Source organism: Muntiacus reevesi, chromosome 10, assembly GCF_963930625.1.
Source record: "Muntiacus reevesi chromosome 10, mMunRee1.1, whole genome shotgun sequence".
Taxonomy (NCBI): domain Eukaryota; kingdom Metazoa; phylum Chordata; class Mammalia; order Artiodactyla; family Cervidae; genus Muntiacus; species Muntiacus reevesi.
In genome coordinates this window covers 80,755,134-80,777,336 of record NC_089258.1, presented here as the reverse complement: position 1 = coordinate 80,777,336, position 22,203 = coordinate 80,755,134, and the positions used below count along the sequence as shown (strand labels likewise).

The window sequence follows — 22,203 nt, the reverse complement described above, 5'->3', positions numbered from 1 at the left end:
GTTCCCTTTCGGGGTGGAGACAGAGCATTCCTGCCCGCCGCTCCCCTCACGCGGACTGACTCGAGGTGAAAACCGGGAAGCTGCTGGCGAGGGCGAGAGTTCATTCCGAAGCTCATGCCCAGCCAGGGTGCCGGGCTGTGGCCCAGCCAGGGACCGTGTGGGGGCTGACCTAGGGCTCTCACCCCGTCGTTGCCACAGATGCCCTTTGACAGCGTGCAGCGGAAACTCACAGATGCCCCGTGTGACACAGCTCATCTCTGCATCCTGCTCTGGACTTGGCTGTTTTGCTGGGAGTTGTCTGTTGCCTGGGTTTTGACTCGGGGAGGGGAAGGACCCATGTCTGGGAAACTCGAGCTCTCTCCTGAGCAAACCAGACCCATCCCACAAAAGGTAGAGACCTGAGCTCAGGCTGGAGGCTTGGGGGTACCCCATATTTTCTCCTTCAGACTCCCAGAAATCTCAGACATCAGAGCTGGAGGGCAGGGCAAGGTGATTTCAGACGTGTGCACCGGAATCGCCAGAGTTGCTTGGCGGTTTTCCGGGGCCCCCAGCGTCACTGTGGGGCGGATCCAACACCCCCCACGGCCTTCCTCCTCCTCCTCTCGGCCGACCCTGCACTCCGGCAGAGTCATTTTGCGATGGCCCAGGATTCTTGTCCTCCTTGATCAGTAGAAGTTGACTTGAGGCCAGAGGAGAAACTCAGGCTAAGCTTTACTGGGGCCTGTGTTGCAGAGATGGGCAGTGAGAACACGTAGCAGGTGCCCTTGCCCACTGGCTCCGGGAGGAGGGGTGAGCTGGCTTCTTATATGGTGAGGGTCGGGGTGTGGCCTGGGGTCAGGCTGGAGGGGTGGCTTAGGTCGTCTGCTCACCCCTGTGGTGGGATTAGGTGCCAGGGGCATGCATGGCACCCTTCTTGTGCTCCCAGGGCTTCACAAGTGGCATTTGGGTTTTTGGTCTTTTTGTATCCTGTTATCCAGAATTTGCCCCGATTGCACATGCCCGCCGTTATTCTTAGGCCCTGATGCTTTCTTTGTGTTTTGTGGGTGGAGGAGAGGTGTGTCCAGGTGCAGGCACTGCAGCCAAGGGTCCCAAGCCCCAGCCCATCTCAGTTTGGCAAACTTGAGTCGTTCCCCCACGCGACCCTCCACCCTCCAGATGAACAGAGATTTCCCAAAAGCCAGGTCAGGCACTGGATGCGGTGCTGAGGATACAAGAGCTAAACAGTTATGACAAGTCTTCGGCTTCATAAACTACATCAGAACCACCCTGTAGTCACCTGTGGATTCGCCCAGATGAATTCCTGAGTTGCTGTGTCTGGAGGGGACGTTTTACGTTTAGGTAATGGTGAGACACTTCTGGACCACATACCGACATTCCCAGTACCAGTGAGCATTTGAGGAGCGGGATTACGACTCATTTTGAATTTCTTTTTTTTTTTTTTCCTGACTGTGCCACCTGGGATCTTAGTTCCCCGACCAGGGATCAAGTCTCACCCCAGAGTCTTAACCACTGGACCACCAGGGAAGTCCCTAATTTTGAATTTCTGAGTAATAAATCCTGCGTCTCATGAACAGTCTTATTTCAGTCAGGTTCCAGTCACAGGTTTATAAGTTTATCATCTAAATATATTTTCGTTGCTCTAAATATTTTTTTTGGATTAGGACAAGGTCTGCAAGCATACCCCGCCATGATGTCTTCCGATGCTTCCCCTCTTAAGACACACCTGAGAGTTGGTGGCAGGGTGGGGGGTGCTGGTGGTCCCCTCCTTGCCTACCTGGGACGGCTGCCTCTGTGCGGTTGGTACCGCACTGGATTCCTCAGCTGAGAGTGTTTTTTAAGGAACCAGGCTCTGTCCTGGCCTCATTTGTTGATTGATACAGTAACAGACACACATTGCTGATGAAAATGGGGCCTCCTCTGTGGCTCCATGGTAAAGAATCTGCCTAAGCAATAACAGAAGAGGTGGGTTTTGGTCCTGGGTGGGGAAAATCCCCTGGAGAAGGGAATGGAAACCCACCCCAGGATTCCTGCCTGGAGAATCCCATGGACAGAGGAGCCTGGTGGGCTGCCGTCCACGGGGTCGCAGAGTCGGACATGACTTTGCGACTACAGAACAGCAGAGGGGAACAGTGATTCCGGATGGCTCATCCTTGCAGCGTGCTGAAGGTTGCTTCACCAAGGGGGTCAGTGTACTTTCAAAGCCAGACCTCGTGGTCTCTCCGGCCCTCACCGTGCGAGGCGGTGTCACGTACCACTCTCCACTTTCAACCAGGCAGATAAGGTATCAGCACAATTAAAAGCGGAAAATTAATCGGGCTTCCCTGCCGGTAGCGAATGCTTACAGAACACACACTGATACAATAGATTTTAAATAATTCACGGTCGGCACTTTCTTCCTCAATCTGTAAATGAGGACACCGAATGCGGAAGGGCGGCAGGACACCCTATCTCCCCGCCCCTCCCCAGCCCATTAGGATAACAAGTTGAGGGCCATGACTGGGGTCGGGGTGTTGGAGGAGCATCGCGCAGGTGAACATTAAAAATTCAAAGAGATGACGCTCCGAAATGCCTTGGGTAAGCAACCTCGTAAAAGCCGCTTGGAAACCTGAAATTGCAGATGGATTCAGAACCACCTCTTCTGGCTCACTGCCTGGTGTTTTCACAAGACCTGTTCTCGGGCCCACCGAGGTGCGAGGCTCAGTCCTGGTGGGTCTCTCCCGGCCGGCTTTGGGTGCACCCAGCACGCTTAAGGTGACGTTAAAACAAATAGGGATTACTACATGCCATCTTGTCTCCTTGCCCCCACTGACACGTTGAATCTCAGCCGACCAGAGTGACGTGGCTCACAGCAGCTTTTCCAGCCCTGGGGGATTTCTCCCACAGCTCTGACCCCTGTTGCCCACCCCCCCGCCCCCGCCCCGGTCCAGATCCCCCAAGTCCGGTGACAGGGTGGTCCCAGAGAGACAGAACTGCTCGAATGTTAATGGAAAGTCGCACAGTGGTGGTCCCAGGCCGGTTGGACAAGCTAAGGGGCCCACGCTCTTTTTTTTCCTACACCTGCCTGTGGCCATCTCCTAATTATTCATTTGAGAAAACTCTGGATAAAAATACCAATCCTGAAAGCATGTGTGTTCCAAAGAAGAAGGTCAGCCGTGGCCAGGGAAGTGTTTAGTCCTGTTTGATCTAAGGAAAATAATTCCCCAAATTCTGTGTCCAGACAGCTGCTTGAGAGAGAGGAAAGTTCTTTTAGATGAGTTCCAAATAAACACACCCTTCCAAGTTATCTACTTTGTCCTTCTGGGAAGAAAAAAAAAAGCCTGGAAGGGTAAACGAAGTTCCATGGAATGATCAGCTGACAAGAGCAGATGTGAGGGAGGCGCCCCGAGCCCCTGGGGTGCCCTGCTGGCGGGAACACGGGCTCCGACCGCAGGGACCACGCCACACGCCCGTCCCGGCTGCAGTGGGACGTAGCCACGGGGGAGAAGAATGTCCCTCTGATACAGGAAACAGGAGAACATAACAGTTTTTCATTCAGGATGTGTGTTGCTTCTGTCTAAAGCCAGCAGTTTTGGAAAATGAAGCTACGTGTTTAAAAATAAGGGCTCTGTTAGGAAAAATAAAATGTGTCTCCCTACATTCATTAGCCGCCTTTAATTGAAAACTGGAGAGCAGTTGAGAACTGGCAGGTACCTCCTTTATGATGGGACCAGTTTTCCCCCCTCTCTCCCGTGTAATCGACAGGCTGCTCCGCCTTTTATCATCGGAAAGCAGGGATGAAATGGAGCAGCAGAGAAGTGTAACACTTAAAACATGCCCTGTGTGAGTTATGCCAAATTTTCTCTTATAAAACAGGAGCGGAAAGCACAGGAGTTAAGGTCTCCGAGAACCACAGCTCCAGAAGCGCGTATTTATCACTCAAGGTGCTTGGGTGGGAGCTGTAATGCGCTAATTGCAGACAAGTTCATGCTGTTTAAAGAACTTTACCTTTTGCACTGGGGACCTGTTCAGTCTCAGATCTTGGCACGGTGCTGACATAATATTGCAACTTTAATTTTAAAGATCAAGAAAGAGGAGCTAGGGTGAAATTTGAGCCGATTTCTTACTCATTTGGAATAAGGAAGAAAGGAGTTTGGGATAAATCACGAAGTTGGTATTGCTGTCTGAATTTCTAATATTAGTTTCGCTGCGATGAGAGAGACCGGGGTTTGATCCCCGAATCGGGAAGATCCCCTGCAAAAGGAAACAGCAACCCATTCTGGTATTCTTGCCTGGAGAATCCCATGGACAGAGGAGCCTGGTGGGCTACAGTCCATGGGGTCACAAAGAGTTTTGAACACCACTGAGCAGCTAACAGCAATAACATTGAAAATATAACTTCCTTTCTCTTTTTCCTTAATCTTGAAATTTTTGGTTGGTGGTTATAATTATTGAATTTAAGTTTCCATGCTTATCTTTCTTTTCTTCCATCTCCTTCAACATGGAATCTCCATATGATATTTAAAAAGCAAAATCACTTGCCACCGTGTTATCTGTCTACTGAAGTGTAGTTGATTTGCAGTGTTGTGCTAATTTCTGAGTGATTCAGTTATACACATACACTCATTCTTTTTAATATTCTTTTCCATGTGGTTTATCTCAGGGTATTGGATACAGTGCTATACAGTAGGACTTGCTGAGTGTCCGTTCTGTATATAATAGTTGACATCGGCTAGCGCCAAGCTCACTCCACCCCTCCCACCCGCCTCCCGCTTTGCAACCAACCATCAGTCTGCTCTCTGTGGCCCTGATTCTGTTTCACAGACGGGTTCATTTGTGTCCTATTTTAGATTCCATATATATACGACATCATATGATATTTGTCTCTCTCTGTCTGACTTTTCAGTTAGTATCATAATCTCCAGGTCCATGCACGTGGCTGCAGATGGTATTACTTCGTTCTTTTTGATGGCTGAGTGATCTTCCACTGCGCGTATGTACCACCTCTTCTTTATCCATTCCTCTGTCGGCAGACATTCGTGTTGTTCCACGTCTGCTCTGAGCACTGGGCTCACTGCGTTACTTTTTAATCACAGCAGCCGCACACGCTGCATCACAGAGATGATTAAGGTACCGCGCGAAAGGCTTCCTGACTTGAGGAAGAACGCCGTGAAGACCCGTCGCTGCAGAGTTGTGGAGTGTAGGTCACAGTAGGGCGTGCTGCTGGGGCCGTAGGGGATCCCCCGGCGCCTGACCCTCTGGGGGGCTGTGTCGTGAGCTAAAGGGCAAGGCAGGGAAGGAATCTGGAGCCGGAGGGAACAGCACTGTGAAGGCTCAGAGGAGAGAAAGCATGCACTCGGGGTGGGGGCCCGGACAAAGGACTCGGGCAGCTTTGGGGGACAGGCAGGGGTCTAGACCATTTCACTGATGACCTGGACATTTAGAGGGCGTGGATTTGGGATATGGTGCTGTAGCAGGCCTCAGCCTGGAGTCACTGTGGCTGTCCCACAGCAGGACAGAATCCACTTTGAGAACTGGAGCTCAAGCCATGCTTTCTCAACAACCTGTTGGCAAGACCGTTGCAGCGACAGGGCTGCGTCTGTGGTGCGGAGAAGCCGAAGGTCACACCCAGTAAATGCTCGTTACTTTACAGCCGTCAGACTCTTGCCGACTTAAATGGGAAGGCCTGACCCGCTTCCCTTCCTGCTCACACATCCTCTGTGACTTCTTCCTTTTCACGTCAGATTCAGGACATAACCACGCACACAATAATAAGTGTGGAAAAATTCCAGCGAGAGGATCCCTGACTGGCCCCGAAAATTAACTTAGAAAAAGTACAAGAAATTTTGGTCAAAGGTTTTTTTCTTTTTTTTCTTTTCTAATTTAGGTCCCTCTTTGCAACACAGAACAATAACCTAGTTATTGCACATCCTAGTTACGATGTCTGTAAGAGGCCTTGGAAGGTTGTGATACGCGGAGCTGTACTTTGTCACCAGCCCGCGTGTCATGACAGAGAAAGTCCTGGCTTTGCCGATGGTGACTTGTTGCATACCAGATTTCTAAAAGAGATTTAAAAATTCATCCTCCTCTGCAAAGAATTTATGTATTTTCAAGCACATTTTGGCTGTGTCTCCTTCTGCTTACCTTTCCCCGTCTTTGGGGCAGATGAAGATCTTGAACTTGGGTCCAGAGGAGATTTAGTAATTAATGTGCAAAGCAGCTGGGTTCTGCTAACTCCCGGGCTGTGGCCAAGGACCTATTTTGGTGCAATTTTTCTCAGTGAAAGAATTGAGATTTTAAAAACTTAAAATGCACTGGCTTCTTGCCCTGTTATATTTTGAGTAATCCTGATGATAAATCGGTAACTATGGGTTTCATGGTGGAAGGGCACAAAATAACTGACCCAAGTAATCTAGAAAACAGATGTCTTTGGTTGGCTTAAAGTAAATTCTCAAGACCAGATTTAAAGAAAGCTGTGTGGAGCCCAGTGAAATCATCCATTTTGGAGGAATTTTTTTTTTTTTTTTAAATTCTCTTACAGTTTTTCTTTCTACTCTGTCTCAACTCAAATTCTTGCGAAGTGGGGAAGTGGTCCTCAAGATACTGTATTTGTAATACTTAACCTGCTGTACAGAAATCCTTTGGATAACAGAATAACTATTGGGCTTCATGTTCTTCAGCTTCTTTCTGCTTTACTGTTTCTCTTGGTGGCTCCCAAGGAGGAACTGGCACATCCAGGAGGCATATGAGTGAGCTTCTAGGTTCCCTCCTGAGACTGCACCTAAACATATGTGCTGTCTGGAAGGAAATTTTATCCAGTTATGAAAAAGTTTTCAGTCTTCTTTCTGCTCCTCCCAGCTCCCTCCCAAAGTCCCTTATCCAAGTGGGAAATAAAGCCCAAAGTAGAACATCAAATACCTTCCAAATGGTTTTCCCTTCTGGCTCTTTCTGGAGCCATTGAATTGCCCAGAAGCATCCCGAGGAGATCTAAAGCATCCTGGTGGTGGACTTGCTTAATTCTGTCTGATCTGCAGTCTTCCAGCTAGCCTTGAGGTCATCCAGAGGATAAGAAGATTTTCAGGTCCTCACGGAGGAAGAAAGTCGGAGACCTATGCTGGAGATGGTATTCTAGAGCCAGGACTGGGTGTTTAGTTTGCAGGACCCAGGCAAAATGAAAATGCTCACCTCCCGTTCAAAAGTGACCCAGAAGTTCAAGACAGGGCCAGCAGAGCAGTAAACCCAGTGCGAGACCCTTCCAGGGCCAGGCTCTGTGTGGCCGCCCAGGCTGCACGCGTGGGAAGCTGGCCCCGCCCAGGGCAGACCCCTGCACTTTGGAAAAACAGCCGGTTCAACCAGTAGTGTTCACTTGTCTTGTGAGACTCTGCTCCTCAAATCTTGTCTGTGACTGTTGGTCCCCAAACCTGATAGATTGCCTACCCATAGCATGGGTTTACGATAATCAACCAGACTATATGATAGCTGAGCACTTTCAAAAACTCTCATCCAAGGTCATGCTTTGGAAATATAAAAAGCCTTTTTTTTTTTTTTTCTTCACCTAAATTGAAAGACTTTTTGTCCAGTCAATTAAACTCTTCTTACTTGTTAGTCCCGGTTCATTTTACCTGGTGGCATTTCTTCCCCCGATCATGTTCCTCTAAAATAAAGAACATTGTGGACTGAGGCACTGGCTCCAGTGCCCTTCCTGGGACATGGAAGACTCTATAAGTTTAAACCTTAATCCCAGGTGTTGTGAGTTCAGGTACCACCTTTGCAAACTTGGGATTCCTGGGGAGTTCTAATTAACAGGGGATTAGACGGATTGAGAGCGTTGGCCTCTGGGTCTAACGGGTTGAGCTCTCAGGGGCTCGCCTGACAAAGTCCAGGAAAAGACCATAATCACCCTCTTATGGAAAGAATGGCTCCCACAGAGATGAGGTTTTTGCTAAATCTGTAGTCTGCCTTCTTAAGAACCGTCTTTCTAGGCATCTCCCAAAATAAAGCAAGTGTTAGTCACTCAGTCGTGTCTGACTGCAACCCCGTGGACTGTGGCCCACCAGGCTCCTCCGTCCATGGGATTTTCCAGGCAAGAATCTGGAGTGGGTTGCCATGCCCTGCTCCAGGGGATCTTCCTGACTCAGGGATCGAACCCAGATCTCCTGCAGTGCAGGCAGATTCCTCACCGTTTGGGCTACCTGTCTGCCTTCCTGACCTGACCCTGTCTGCCCATCACCCCCAAAATAAAGGCTTGTCTTTCTCACCTGGACTAGAGTCAGTGAGCTGAGACTTCCTGTCCGAGGGAGTTGGCAGGAGAGTATTTGGGCTGAAACGCGTGGTCAAGGGGAAGGACTCAGAGGCCACTTTCCCAGGGGCAGGCGAGAGGCGCCGTGGAGTTTGGGGCCTCCTAGGAGGTAGGCTGTCCACCTCCACGTGGTCACCCGTTCACCTTTGCTGAATTCGCAGTAGTGGCGCCTTGCCCTGACGGGCGTTTTTTTTAAACAAAAAAGGAATGGCTCTACTCCTGGCCCCCTTGGGATGACGGCAGCGTTCTTGTGCAGAGTGTGGCTCCCCACGGCGTTTTCCTTTGGTGGCTCAGAGCGGCCCCTGCCTGGCCGGCCAGCGTGCGCAGCCCCGTGCGTGCCCAGCCTCCCCACGGGGGAGGAAGCGCGCCGTTTGTCATCAAAACAGCGGGCTGTTTTTCTACTTTCTCCCTCCCTCTCACCATTGTCTTTCAGTGGGGTGAAAAGGTCTTCACTTTTCTCTTTCTCCCCCCAAATCTGGCTATTAATAACTCCTCAGACGTTGTCACGCATAGACTTCTACTCAGTCCGGAGGGTGTTTTTTGTTTGTTTAAGGCAACGTGTTTCCTGGTCTGAAAGCCGCGTTTCCCAAAGTAGCTGCAATGGGAGTATTCCACCCTCACCTCCCACGGGCAGCTCCTCTGCTTCTGGCTGGAGATGGGAATTGCAGGTCTGTGCTTGGCCGGCCCGAGTCTCCATGCCAGGCTCGCTGGCCTGGGGGATGCCCGCCTCGGGCAGCCACCTGCTTGGTGGCTTGGATCGAGCTGCTTGGATCAAGCTGGGATCGTAGACCATTCCTTTTAATGAGCGAGGAATGATGACTAACACTCCTCACTTCTCTCTCTCATCTCTCACTCTGGAAGGAGAAAGCACCCTTTTGAACTTTGCTTGGGATAGCAATCAACCCTGTTGAAGCCCAGTGCAAACACGTGTGATGCCCACACTCTCTTTTGGGTGAATTTCTCCTGACCCGTTGTTTCTTTATGATGAATTCGGGGCCAAGTTGCCTTTTTTTGAAAAAAGAAGAAAGGTTTCACTTAGTGCCTTTCTTCCAGAGATCATGACACTTTCTACACTTGTTAAACCTGACGAAAGGGGCTCTAAAATGGAAAAAGCCGCTTCCATCCAAAACACCGCATTGTAAATTCTCAAAATCAGCTTGAGGATTAAGCAGGAGTCAGCCAATTGTGCTGTCATTTCGGAAATCAAAGATTCTTGGCCTACATTCCTGCTCAAACCTAAGGACTTTGGGTATTTGTATTTTTTATAATGATTTTTTTTATTGTGGTAAAAGTCATGTAATATAACGCATACTATTTTAACCATATTTAATTGTACAGTTCAGCTGCACTAAGTACATTCACACTTTGTATAATTGTCATCATTCATCTCCCGAATTTTTCACCATCCCAGGTTGAAAGTCTGCCCCCACCAAACACTAACCCTCTTCCCCCATCCCTACTCCCTCCCACCCCCTGGCCCCTTGATACCCAGGGCTCAACTGTCTTCAGTTTGATTCAGTTCAGTCACTCAGTCGTGTCTGACTCTTTGTGACCCCATGGACTGCAGCACGCCAGGCTTCCCTGTCCATCACCAACTCCTGGAGTTTACTCAAACTCATATCCATTGAGTCGGTGATCCCATCCATCCGTCTCATCCTCTGCCGTCCCCTTCTCCTCCCGCCTTCAATCTTTCCCAGCATCAGCTCTTTTGCAATGAGGCAGTTCTTCTCCTCAGGTGGCCAAAGTATTGGAGTTTCAACTTCAGCATCAGTCCTTCCAATGAACGTTCAGGACTGATTTCCTTTAGGATGGACTGGCTGGATCTCCTTGCAGTCCAAGGGACTCTCAAGACTTTTGTCCAACACCACAGTTCAGAAGCATCAATTCTTGGGCGCTCAGCTTTCTTTATATGCTTCAGTATGTGTTAAATTAATGCAGAATGCAATCAGTGGTTCCCAGCTTGGCAGAATACACTCCTGACCTTGGTCCTCGCCTGCACGGAAGAGGGAGCGCCTTCCCAGCAAGTGCCTGGCGTGGCCTTCCTGACGGGACCCTGTCTGCCCATCAGTTCACTGTCCCCACCGTGGCTGCACACACACCCCCATCACTCACCTCTGCCAGTCTGGACTGCTGGCCCTTCCCTGTCCTTCCTCACCTCTGACCTCTGCTCACCCACGGTGTTTTGACTTTATTGGAGCTGAGCTGATTTACAGTGTTGTGTTAGCTTCAGGCGTCCACCAAAGTAATTCACTTTGACATACACACATATCCACTCTTTTAACGATTCTTTTCCCATCTAGGTCATTACAGAGTATTGAGTAGAGTGCCTGCGCTGCACAGTGGGTCCTTATTAGTTACTATTTTATGCATGGTAGTGTGTGCGTCAATTTCAAACCCTCCATTTGTGTGTGCCCGCTATGTGCCAGGCGCTGTACCGGGCTCTTCTAATGCTTCTACACTGCTTAGTTCACGTGACTTCTCACTCCTGGTAGGTTGGAGAAGGGCAGTCCGTATCCATCTTTTCCATCTTGTAGTTCCCCGGGAGAGCCCACCGCCTCTACAGCGCTGTTAAATGGCCCTGAGTGAATGGATCATGAATGGGTCTTTGGAGTCACGAGGCTGCCCGCCCACAGCAGCCCGTGTTGCCCAGAGAGTCACAGCACTGTTCTGTCCTATTTGGATATCTTTATTTTAAACACAAGATGTGTATTGGAAATTGTCCAGAAGAAAGCCTTGGAAAAAGGGGTTTTGCCAGAAACAAAAGCTGCTATTCATCAGGGCCTTGCTACGCGCTGGGCGTTGTACTAACACTTCACGTGCATTTCCTGATCGGGTCCGCTGAGTGGGCCTGTGACGTAGGCACTTTCAGTATCCCCATTTTACGGAGGAGGAAACCGAGGCCTTGGTGTAACTTGTGCAATATCACACAGATGGTAAGTGACCAAGCCAGAGTTTTGTCTGCTTGTTTTGTTTTGTTTTATAAGGAACAAACATTTATTTCTCACAGTTCTGGAGGCTGGGAAATCCAAGATCAAGGCACTCGGCAGATTCAGAGTTTTGTGACGTCCTGCTTCCTGGACAAATGTCTCTCCTCTTTACCTTCAGGTGGGAGAGGAAGGGGTAGGTTAGCTCTCTGGTGTCTTTTTAAAGGGTTCTACTCTTATGGCCTTCCAGTGAGTATTCAGGGTTGATTTCCTTTAGCATTGACTGGTTTGATCTCCTTGCTGTCCAAGGGACTCTGAGGAGTCTTCTCCGACACCGCTATTAGAAAGCATCAATTCTTTAGTGCTCAGCCTGAAGGCAAAAGAAGAAGTGGGCGGCAGAGGGTGAGATGGTTAGACAGCATCACCAACTGAACTGACCTGAATTTGAGCAAACTCCAGAAGATAGTAGAGGACAGAGGAGCCTGGTGTGCTGCGGCCCACGGGTTCACACAGTTGGACACAACTTAGTGACTTAAACCCTTATGGCCTAAGTGCTTCCCAAGTGCCCCACCTCCCAATTCCACCACATCGAGTGGCAGACTTCAGTGAAAGAATTTCCGGGGGATGCATTCAGTCTGCAGCAGGGGGATCGCCAGAGAGGGTCCTGGGCATCACAGGGTGTGTGGCACCATCTCTAACCTCTGTCTCTAACTACTCTAATGTAGTTGCCAGCCACGTACATTATGACAACAGAAACATCCCTTACGGGTGAAAAATCACAGCCCTGCTCCCACGGGGAACCATTTCTGTAAGGGAAGACCTTATATATAATAATCATTGGTTATACAAAGTACAGGCCATTGTTTTTTGCAAAAATATTGTGAAGTCTAATTCTTTTTTTTTTTTTTTAAACTTTTGTTTTGAGGCTTAGCCAATTAACAATGCTTTGATAGTTTCGGGTAAACAGTGGAGGGACTCAGCCATCCATATACGTGCATCCATTCTCCCCCATACTCCCCTCCCATCATGCTGCCATGTAACATTGAGCAGAGTTCCTTGTGCTATACAGTAGGGCCTTGCTGGTGATCCATTATAGATACAGCAGTGTGTGCATGTCCATCCCGGACTCCCTAACTGTCCCTTCCCCTGGCAGCTGTAAGTTCGTTCTCTAAGTCTGTGAGTCTCCTCCTGTTTTGTAAGCAAGTTCATGGTATCATTTATTTTTAGATTCCACATATAGAATATCTCTCTCCTTCTCTGACTTACTGCGCTCTGTATGACCGTCTCTAGGTCTATCACATGTTGCTGCAGATGGCATTATTTCATTCTTTTTAGTGGCTGAGTAATACTCCATTTTATACATGTACCTCATCTTCTTTATCAATTCCTCTGTTGATGGACATCTGGGTTGCTTCCATGTCTTGGGTATCGTAAACAGTGCTGCGATGAACATTGGGGCACATGTATCATTCCGGATCATGTTTTTCTCCAGATGTATGCCCAGGGGTGGGATTGCAGAGATGTATGGTAGCTCTATTTTTAGTTTTTTAAGGGACTTCCATACTGTTCTCCACAGTGGCTGCACCAATTTACACTCCCACCAACAGTGTAGGGAGGTTCCCTTCTCTCCGCACCCTCTCCAGCATTTACTGTTTGTGGATTTTTTGATAGTAGCCACTCTGGCTGCTATGAGGTCATATCTCGTTGTAGTTTTGATTAGAATTTCTCTTATAATTAGTGATGTTGAATGTCTTTTCAAATGCCTCTTGGCCGTTTGTATGTCTCCTTTGGGGAAATGTCTATTTAGGTCTTCTGCCCACTTGTTGATTGAACTGTTGGTTTTTGTGCTGTTAAACATGAGCTGTTTGTAAATTTTGGAGGCTAATCCCTTGCCGGTCACATCGCTTGCAAATATTTTCTCCCAACCTGTGGGTTGTCTTCTCGGTTTATTGTTTATTGTATCCTCTGCTGTGCAGAAGCTTTAAGTAGGTACCATTTGTTTGTTTTTGTATTTATTTCCATTGTTCTGGGAGATGGATTGGAAAAGATATTTGCTTCAGTTTATGTCAGAGTGTTCTGCCTATGTTTTCCTTTAGGAGTTTATAGTGTCCAGTCTCAGATTTAGGTCTTTAGTTCATTTTGAGCTTATTTTTGTGTTTGGTGGTAAAGAATGATCTCATTTCATTTTTTTACATGTAGTTGTCAGTATTCCCAGCACCATTTGTTGAAGAGACTGTCTTTCCAACATTGTGTAGTCTTGTTGCCTTTGTCATAGGTTAATTGATGATAGGTGCATGGTTTTAATTCTGAGTTTTCTATCCTGTTCCATTGATTTCTATTTTTGTGCCAGTACCATACAGTTTTGATGACTATAACTTTGTAGTATAGTCTGAAGTCAGGGGGCCTGATTCCTCCAGCTCCATTCTTCTTTCTCAAGGCTGCTTTGGCTCTTTTGGTCTTTTGGGTCTCCATATAAATTTTAAGATTTTTTGGTTCTAATTCTGTGAAAAATGCCATTGGTAATATAATAGGGATTGCATTGAATCTATAGACTGCCTTGGGTAGTATATTCAGTTTAACAATATTGATTCTTCCAATCCACAAACATGGCATATCTTTCCATGTGCTTCTGTCGTCTTTGATTTCTTTCATCAGCATCTTACAGTTTTTGGAGTACAGGTCTTTTGTTTCCTTAGGTTTGTTCCTCAGTATTTTATTCTTTTTAATGCAATTGTAAATGGAATTGTTTCTTGAATTTCTCTTTCTGATCTTTTGTTGTTAGTGTATAGAAATGCAACAGATTTCTGTCTGTTAATTTTGTAACCTGCAACATGACCAAATTCATTGAAGGGTTCTAGTAGTTTTTTGGAACAAGACATTATATATAATTATATGTAAAGCCTAATTCTTAACCACTTCCTTTGTAGCTCAGTTGGTAAAGAACCTGCCTGCAATGCAGGAGACCTGGGTTTGATTCCTGGGTCGGGAAGATGCCCTGGTGGAGGAAATGGCAACCCACTCCAGTATTCTTGCCTGGAGAATCCAATGGAGACAGGAGCCTGTTGGGCTACAGTCCGTGGGGTCACAAGGGTTAGACCTTACTTAGCAACTAAACCACCACCATAAAGGAGAGTGAGATGAGTCACTTTTTCCCATGTCTTGTCTAGACTGGGGACATTTGACTATCTCGTCAAGGGAATTAGGAATCTGAAGTATTTAGGTAGAGGAAAATGTTTAGGTTTGCAAGAGACAGTTATCTTTCCTTCTGATTTATGATTGTTTATGTCCTGTAGATAGTAGATCAGTTAGAACAAGGGCACCTTGTATCCCCAAGGGAGGACAAATGAAATCTTGAGTAGGATGTGGGTGTTTTGTGGTTATTGCTAAGATGTGAAGCAGATGGCTCACAAATGGCTCTAAGGCCTATGTGGCCTTCTCTACCATATGAGTATTTTTCTTTCCTTTTTTTTTTTTTTTTTTTGATTGACCCCTAGTTCTTTGATAGCAAGAGTAGAAGAACATGAAGTTAGAAAGGTGGAAAAATCCATGACTAGGAAACACTTGACTCAGTGTGTGATGCAGGTCTGTCTTCTTGACCTCGTGGCAGAAAACCAGGTCCTCAAACCAACTGGTGACCGGAGACTGTGAACTGTAGCCTCAGTCTGGCCACAGACACCCGCCCAAGGTCCGCACAGAGGTGAGCCGAGGTCTCCACTCCAAGAGAAAGCTGAAGCCGTTGGAAAGCCCTCTGGTTGATATCTTTTAAGCCCAAGGCCAGTCCCAAGAAATCATAGTTGTTTCTGGTTTCCTTTTTTTCATTCATTTTATTGAGGTATATTTGATGTACAATGTTGTATTAATTTCTGCACAACAAAGTGACTCAGTTATACACATACTTACATTCTTTTCCATACTCTTTTCCATGATGGCTTATCACAATGTATTCCATATAGTTCCCTGTGCTATCCTGGAGGCTCTTGTTGTTTACCCATCTTATATATAATCATTTGCAGTTGCTCATCCCAGACTCTCGGGCCATCCTTCTCCACCCCTCCTCCGATTTAGCCAGCAGAGAGCCGTTCTCTGTGTCCGTGAGTCTGAAGAAACCACGGCTGTTACCCCTGCAGGCGGCAGGTCTGTCCGTCCTTCGTCTCCACACGCCGCCGCCTCCTCGCAGTTTTCTGTGCCCATGAAGCCCCCTCGTTCTCCCCCTCAAGCTGTCTCAACATGCCCCTTCCTGCTGTGAGGACCCACTTGGGATCTCAGAAATGTACACCTGGGAAGGGTCCCGAGAATCAGCCACCAGCCCCTCATTCGGGATGGGTGCGCCCAGCTCCCCGTCAGGGATTCTCCAGGCCACCCCTTAGCTTCTCCTCCAAGGCCCTGCCCACCTCCCCTCTTCCCTGAGGCCGCTCCGAGGAGGAGGACGAGTCCTTCCCCTGGACCTGCTCAGCTTTTCCGCCTCTTCTCCTGCAGGGCCCTGCCCGCCTCCCCTCTCCCCTGCGGCCGCTCCGAGGAGGAGGACGAGTCCTTCCCCTGGACCCGCTCAGCTTTTCCGCCTCTTCTCCTCCAGGTGTGTCTCTACCCATCTACCGGCTGCAAGAACTAGCACACTTGAATTTTGTACTTCTTTTTCAAGAATTTTTAAATTTAGCTTTTATTTTATATTGAAATCTAGTTGATTTACAATGTTGTGTTACTTTCTACTCTATAGCAAAGTGATAAAGTTATGCGAACACGTGTCCACTCTTTTTCAGATTCTTTTCCCGTACTGGTGACTACAGACTGTTGAGTAGAGTTTTCTACAATAGGTCCTTGTTGATTATCTATTTTATGTATGTGTGTGTGTATGTTAATCCCAAACTCCTAACTTGTCCCTCCCTTCCCCTTTAGCAACCATAAGTTTATTTTAAAAGTCTATGAGTCTGTTCCTGTTTGAACTCAATACTTCTAAATCCCATTTTACATATGACAAATTTGGGCTACGTTTTTTTTTTTGGTTTTGTTTTGTCTTGTGTGGGAGAGGCTACAGTTTTTTGATTCCCAAATTACGAGGCTCTCAATTTTAGGTGGGACGAATTCCTGGCTTTAAACCTCATTGAGTCACATAGTGAGAAGCGTGTTTATTATCCCTCCGTCCCTCGAAGGAAAGTCTCAAGTCAGGGCTGATCTATTCCTCAGTCTGGCTCTGTCCCTTTTCAGGCAGAAGTGAGGAGGCTGGGCTCCACGTCTTTAGCACAACCCGGATCCAGCAAGAATGAAATCACTTCTGAGTGTTGTTTTTTTTTTTTTCATTAATGTATTTAACTTTTGGTTGTGCTGGGTCTTCGTTGCTACGTGGGGTTTTCTCTAGCTGTGCGAAGCAGGGAGCTGGTCTTCAGTGCTACGCGCTGGCTTCTCGCTGCAGTGGCTGCTCTTGTTACGGAGCACGGGCTCTTGGCACAAGCCCAGGAGCTGTGGCACACGGGCTTGGTTGCTCTGCAGCACGTGGGGTCTTCCCGGAGCAGGGGTCGAACCCGTGTCTCCTGCATTGGCAGGCGGAATCTTACCCACTGTGCCACCGGGGAAGTCCTGACTACTGTTTTCCTGGACTTCATTCTGTTTATTGTGTGAGTGCCCTCTCGTTCTTTAATGACAGTGCTAGCTTTTGAATCGAGCCAGAGGTTAAAGGTTTCCATTTTAAATAATGCTACAAATAAAAGAATACTCAACCTAGATAAAAACATTAAGTGGATAAAATGTTGGTGGCTATGGTGCCACCCACACACATGCACACACAAGAGCCTCCAAGCAGTGGAAATGAGGTTTACCGAACAGTGCACGGTATCTCCTGCAGGAGGGAGGTTTAGACAAGACAGGCCCCTCTGTGGCCTCCAAGGGCATTTCCGTTCACCCAGCCCGTGTGCAGAAGTACCTGACCGCATCCGTCTTAGCCAAGTGTCCTGTCGTGGTGGAAATAATTTCCTGAAACTCAGATTCCCCTTCTGAAATCCAGTCTAAACTCTGATTTGGAAAGCCAAGAAGTCCTATTTCGTTTCTGCTATCACTGTTACTGAACCTCACTCCCTAGATAATTAGTGCCGTATAAGGTTCTTAAGCCTCTCTTCTTCCATCTCGGTGTCATGAGATTGGTTTCCTCTCCTCCATGCTCCCTCACCACGAATGTGACGAACTGAATATTCGGTTTTTAATAAACGGAGGAGGCCCCCTCTGTCCACACCTCACTGGCTTCACCCCTGCAGAGACTGGAGCTTCCAAATGTCAGTGTTTCTTGGCAGTAGAGCAGTGAAGTGTTTGTAAGTGGAGTTTGTACATCTGGCAGCCCAAAGTATCCCGTATGCATTAATATTTTCTGCAGGAAAAGATGCGCTTGAAGTGACCACAGTGCACAGATTCTCTTAGAGTTGCAGGGTATTTATAACCTGTTATTTTAAATTCTGAGCATATTTGTAGCTCCAGAGGTACAAAAATAAACTATGTTTTCTTGGAAAAATGTGTATATCTGGAATGTGACAGGAGTTGCAACCTTAAACAAGATTTCCAGGCATTTACAGTTGAACCATGCCAGTGAAAATATGTTATTTAGACATTAAAATCCTAGGGTGTCCACATACATATCCTAAATGATGTGTGTTACATGAGCTTTCTTGGCTACTGTGCTTTGGCTTTGAAGGTCTTTAGTTCTGGCTCCTGGAGTGTTAATGTACTGCCGGGAAAGGTGAACTCAAATGGTGAGTCTTATTTGCAGTTCAACACATTGGGTGGGTGGTGTGTTTCTTACTTTCAAGAGAATTGTGTCTGGCGTAGGTAAAAGTCGCATCACAACTGATAAGGTAAAACTCCTTGCTTTTATTACCCGTAGCAGCAGAGAGGTTTTTGATGGGCGATTGGAAGAGGGAAAAGACAGCAGGTTTACTTGTCAGTCACTGTTCATTCATCTCTGTGTTAACAAGCATCACTCAATTTTCCATTCTCTGCAGAGCTGTGTGGGGAGATGGGTAAGCAGAGAGGAGAAGGCGGGGACCCTGTGCTCGTGGAGCCTAAAGTTTTATTTGTTTCATTCGAGTTTCACAAAAATCAAGATAAATTGCTTCTTCGGTCAAATTATAACATCCAAAAGTTAGTAAACAGTAACTTATTCAAATATGCAGTAAACTCATATTGAGGATTTATTTAAAACATTAATGAGGAAAAGAGGAGGAGGATAAATTGGTTCAAAGGAGGATATGAGAAAATGTCTACGTAGGTAGGTACACAGACAGACAGTGTACCTGATACAGTGATGGGGGAAGAAAATGCTGGAATAAGATGGCAAAGTTAGACACAGCTGATTAATGCCCTGCAAGGCAATAAAACAGTAATCTTTGGCTATAGCTCAACTGGGCAGGAATCTTTGCACCTGTGATAGACCAATATGATTCTTAAGTTACTAGTCTTATACAATCTTTACAGAGTCAGGGTCCAATCAGTAATAAACAGTAAGTCACAATGAGATACGTTTCCTGAGACCGTTAGACGACCTGGGCAAGTTTACGAGTCAGGGCTGCATATGCAGACTTTCTGCAAAAATGACAATAATATTCCAAAATTTACAAAGAGTTTGTGCCACTTAATATGAAAAAAACAAACCACCCAATCAAAAATAGGTTACAGATCTAAGTAGACGTTTCTCCAAAGAAAACATACAGATGGCCAAGAGACACATGAAAAGACACTCAACATCGCTAATTATTGGAGAAATTCAAATCAAAACTACAGTGAGGCGTCACCTCACAATAGCCATAATGGGCATTATCCAAAAGCCTACAAACAATGAATGCCAGAGAGGACGTGGAGGAAAGTGCTGATGAGGATGTAAATTGGTGCAGTTACAATGGTGAACAGATGGAGGCTCCTTAAACTAAAAATAGAGCTGCCATAGGCCCCTGCAGTCCCACCCCTGGGCATATATCTGGAGAAAACCATGGTTCAAAAGGATACATGCACCCCTATGTTCATTGTAGCACTGTTAACAGTAGCCAAGACATGGCAGCAACATGAGTGTCCATTGACAGCTGAATGGATAAAGAAGTCGTGGTACATGGATACAATGGAATACTACTCAGCCGCTGAAAAGAGTGAAGTAGTGGCCTTTGCCACAACTTGGATGGACGTGGAGATTATCACACTAATTTTATTTAATTTTCATCAATTTTGATTTAAATGACCACATGTGATTAATAGCTTATTGGACAATAGCTTATTAACAGCTTATTGTCCAATACCTTATTGGACAAAACAACTCTAATATGCCATTAAATGACCAAGCAGTCATTTTTCTGCCTTGTTTCCAACCTTGGCTAATATTTTTCTTAAACACCCTGTAAATTAAGTCATGTTTTAAATGTTGTTACATGAGCTGAATAAGTAAAAGGATTTGGAGAGGACACCTTTGAAAAGACCTGATTCTTTCATGAAGCATATAATTTCTTCTGCAAGATGAATGGTTCTTCTGTTGGGTTTCTTGACAGTAGACTCACCTGAAATCACTCTGGCCAGCGTGGGAACCACTTAGGAAGTTAAGCCTGTCTGGAGGGAAGTCAGCGCTGCATTGTATTTCCGAAGACATTCATTTTCTTTTAGCAAGATAATAACAGTCATGTCCAGTTTTGATTAAAAGGAACTTTCTGCTTTGCAGCAAAGGGAGAGACTCTGAATATGACTATCATATTTCACAAGGATACAAGAATTTTAAGGCTTAAATAGGTTAACTTTTCTGCTGCCATCACTTCATTACTCAGAACGAGCAGTCAATGCATTGATAACGTTGACTTTGATTTCTCCTGAAGCTCAGTAGTTTTGCTTAATTTTCTCCTCTTTTCACTTGCCCGCAGGGCTTTTTCCGCAGAAGTATTCAGAAGAACATGATTTACACTTGTCACCGAGATAAGAATTGTGTTATTAATAAAGTCACCAGGAATCGATGCCAGTACTGTCGGCTCCAGAAGTGCTTTGAAGTGGGGATGTCCAAAGAATGTAAGTGGAACTTCAAAAATTCTTTTTCTCTTTGCTTTATCTGTAAATGTGATTACTCAGCCTCCAAAATCAAGTTGTTGAGGACATCAGCATGTGGAGTTTGGACATAACACTAATGATACATTGCCACAGTTAGGTGTCAACAGAGATGACGTGGACATAGAAAACCGGGGCTTTTCAGATACAATTTGAGTGGCATTTGGTGAAAGGGGAGGAGCTGGGGGTTGTGCTTGTATTCCAGAGCAGTTCGTAACTGACTCTGCGTCTCCGCTGGTAACCCAAGCGTGTCCTAGAACCACACGGAGACCATTCCCCCATCTTGACAGGAGGAATAAAGAGCTCTGCCTGTATTGATGAGAATAAAACGGAGGCACAGGCATGTGGAAATAATGCCCCCTTTCTCAGAGGGGAGGGGGTACCAAACTTTTGCTGTTGAAGAAACGTTTAGAAATTTGGCACGTTGGCACTTTTCCAAACTTGATTCAGCTTTTCTCCCTCCCACCACCCCCTCCTCCAATTATACACTTGATTAATTCAGAAGAGAACGTGTGAATAGGTTAAAAATGAGTGGTCCATAATCATCTGCTTATGGGGCTTTGAATTAGACGTGCTTTAACACACGCAGAGGGAATACAGCACCAAAAAATCATTGCTTGTGGGTTCTCCTTGGTGCTTTCAAATGAAGAGAGCAAGAACATGCCAGACCAATGCCCTGGCTTGGATGGGTGTGAGGAAGAGGCAGGTGTGTGTGCCAGGGGGAATAATCGGTGGAACTGCCGCCCACCTGCCCTGCATCCCGTGGGGATCTCGTGGGGCCCTGGGCAGGGCGGTCTAAGTGGCTCTGGAGATGCTGAGCTGTGCGCACCTTCGTCGACAAGTGTGGGACAGAAAGCCACAGTCTGACAGTGGGGTTTGAAGACTTATGTTGTGCAGAGGCTCTTGGAATTTGGAACTGGGACATGTGGCCCAGTGCTAGTGGAGAAGGTCCCTGGAGCCAGGCGGGCCCACACTGAGGGTGTGCAACGGGCCGCCTGGCTCTCCCCCCGGAACTGTGACTGGAGGATCTTTCTTGGTGGTCTGCCTAGCGTGTTCCTAACTGTGCCCAGGGTTTAAATGGGCTTTTCCACCTCTTGGGTTTCTGCACTTTAGGGAAGATATCAGGGTTGGATCAATTCATTTGACTCAAGCCATTAGTATATTCTGTTCCAGGCACTATCATTGTTTCATGAACTTGTAACCTAGACTGGTCCAGTGAGAAGGAGTTCAAGACTCGTGCTCATGATCCATAAAAGAAAAAAATGGTTAATTAGACTTCATCAAAATCAGAAATGTCTGCTGTTCCAAAGACACTGTGAAATTAATGACAGGATAAGCCACAGGTGAGGAGAAAATATTTACAAATCACATATCTGATAAAGACTTAAATGTAGAATATGGAAAACCTTTGAAAACTCGATGATAAGAAAGCAAATAACCCAATTAAAACAGCTAACGCGTACTCTTCAAATATGCCAAGGTTCTGAAAGACAGAGTGACTGGGACATGACAGCTAAGTGATCCTGAAGATGCTGGAGCAGAAGGAAACTATCCACAAAGGGCGTTGTTGGGACGGTTATTGAAATTTGAGTACAGACTGTAGATTAGAATTGAGTCCACTTTGAATTTCCTGACTTTCATCATTGCACTTTTGTTAAATGAGAAAGAGAATGTTGTTATTCTCAGTATCTGCAACTAGCTCTCCATGGTTCAAAAGATAGGGAAGGGGTGTGTGTGTGTGAGAGAGAGAGACAGAAATGAGAGAGAAAGAAGAGAGAGGTGGAAAATATCAAATCTTATGAATCTGATTGAAGGGATGCACCGTGAAGGAGCTCCTTATACTGTTCTTGCAACTTTTCAGCAAATCTGAAATTTTATCAAAGTGAAGTTACTAAAACCAAAGACTCATGCTTAGAATGTTGCGGCAGAAGTGTTCCCGCCTTCTGCTGCAGG

At 46.5% G+C, this 22,203-nt stretch overlaps 1 protein-coding gene across 4 annotated transcripts in view; it reads left to right on the top strand.

Moving 5' to 3' along the window:
• The window catches only part of RARB (retinoic acid receptor beta), a 568,127-nt gene that overhangs the window by 450,239 nt on the left and 95,685 nt on the right, over positions 1-22,203 (top strand). For all 4 annotated transcript variants that reach the window (XM_065947408.1, XM_065947412.1, XM_065947409.1 and 1 more), the window contains one exon: positions 20,073-20,214. In XM_065947408.1, coding sequence (XP_065803480.1) covers positions 20,073-20,214 — 142 coding nt within the window. The remainder of the gene's footprint in view (positions 1-20,072; positions 20,215-22,203) is intronic.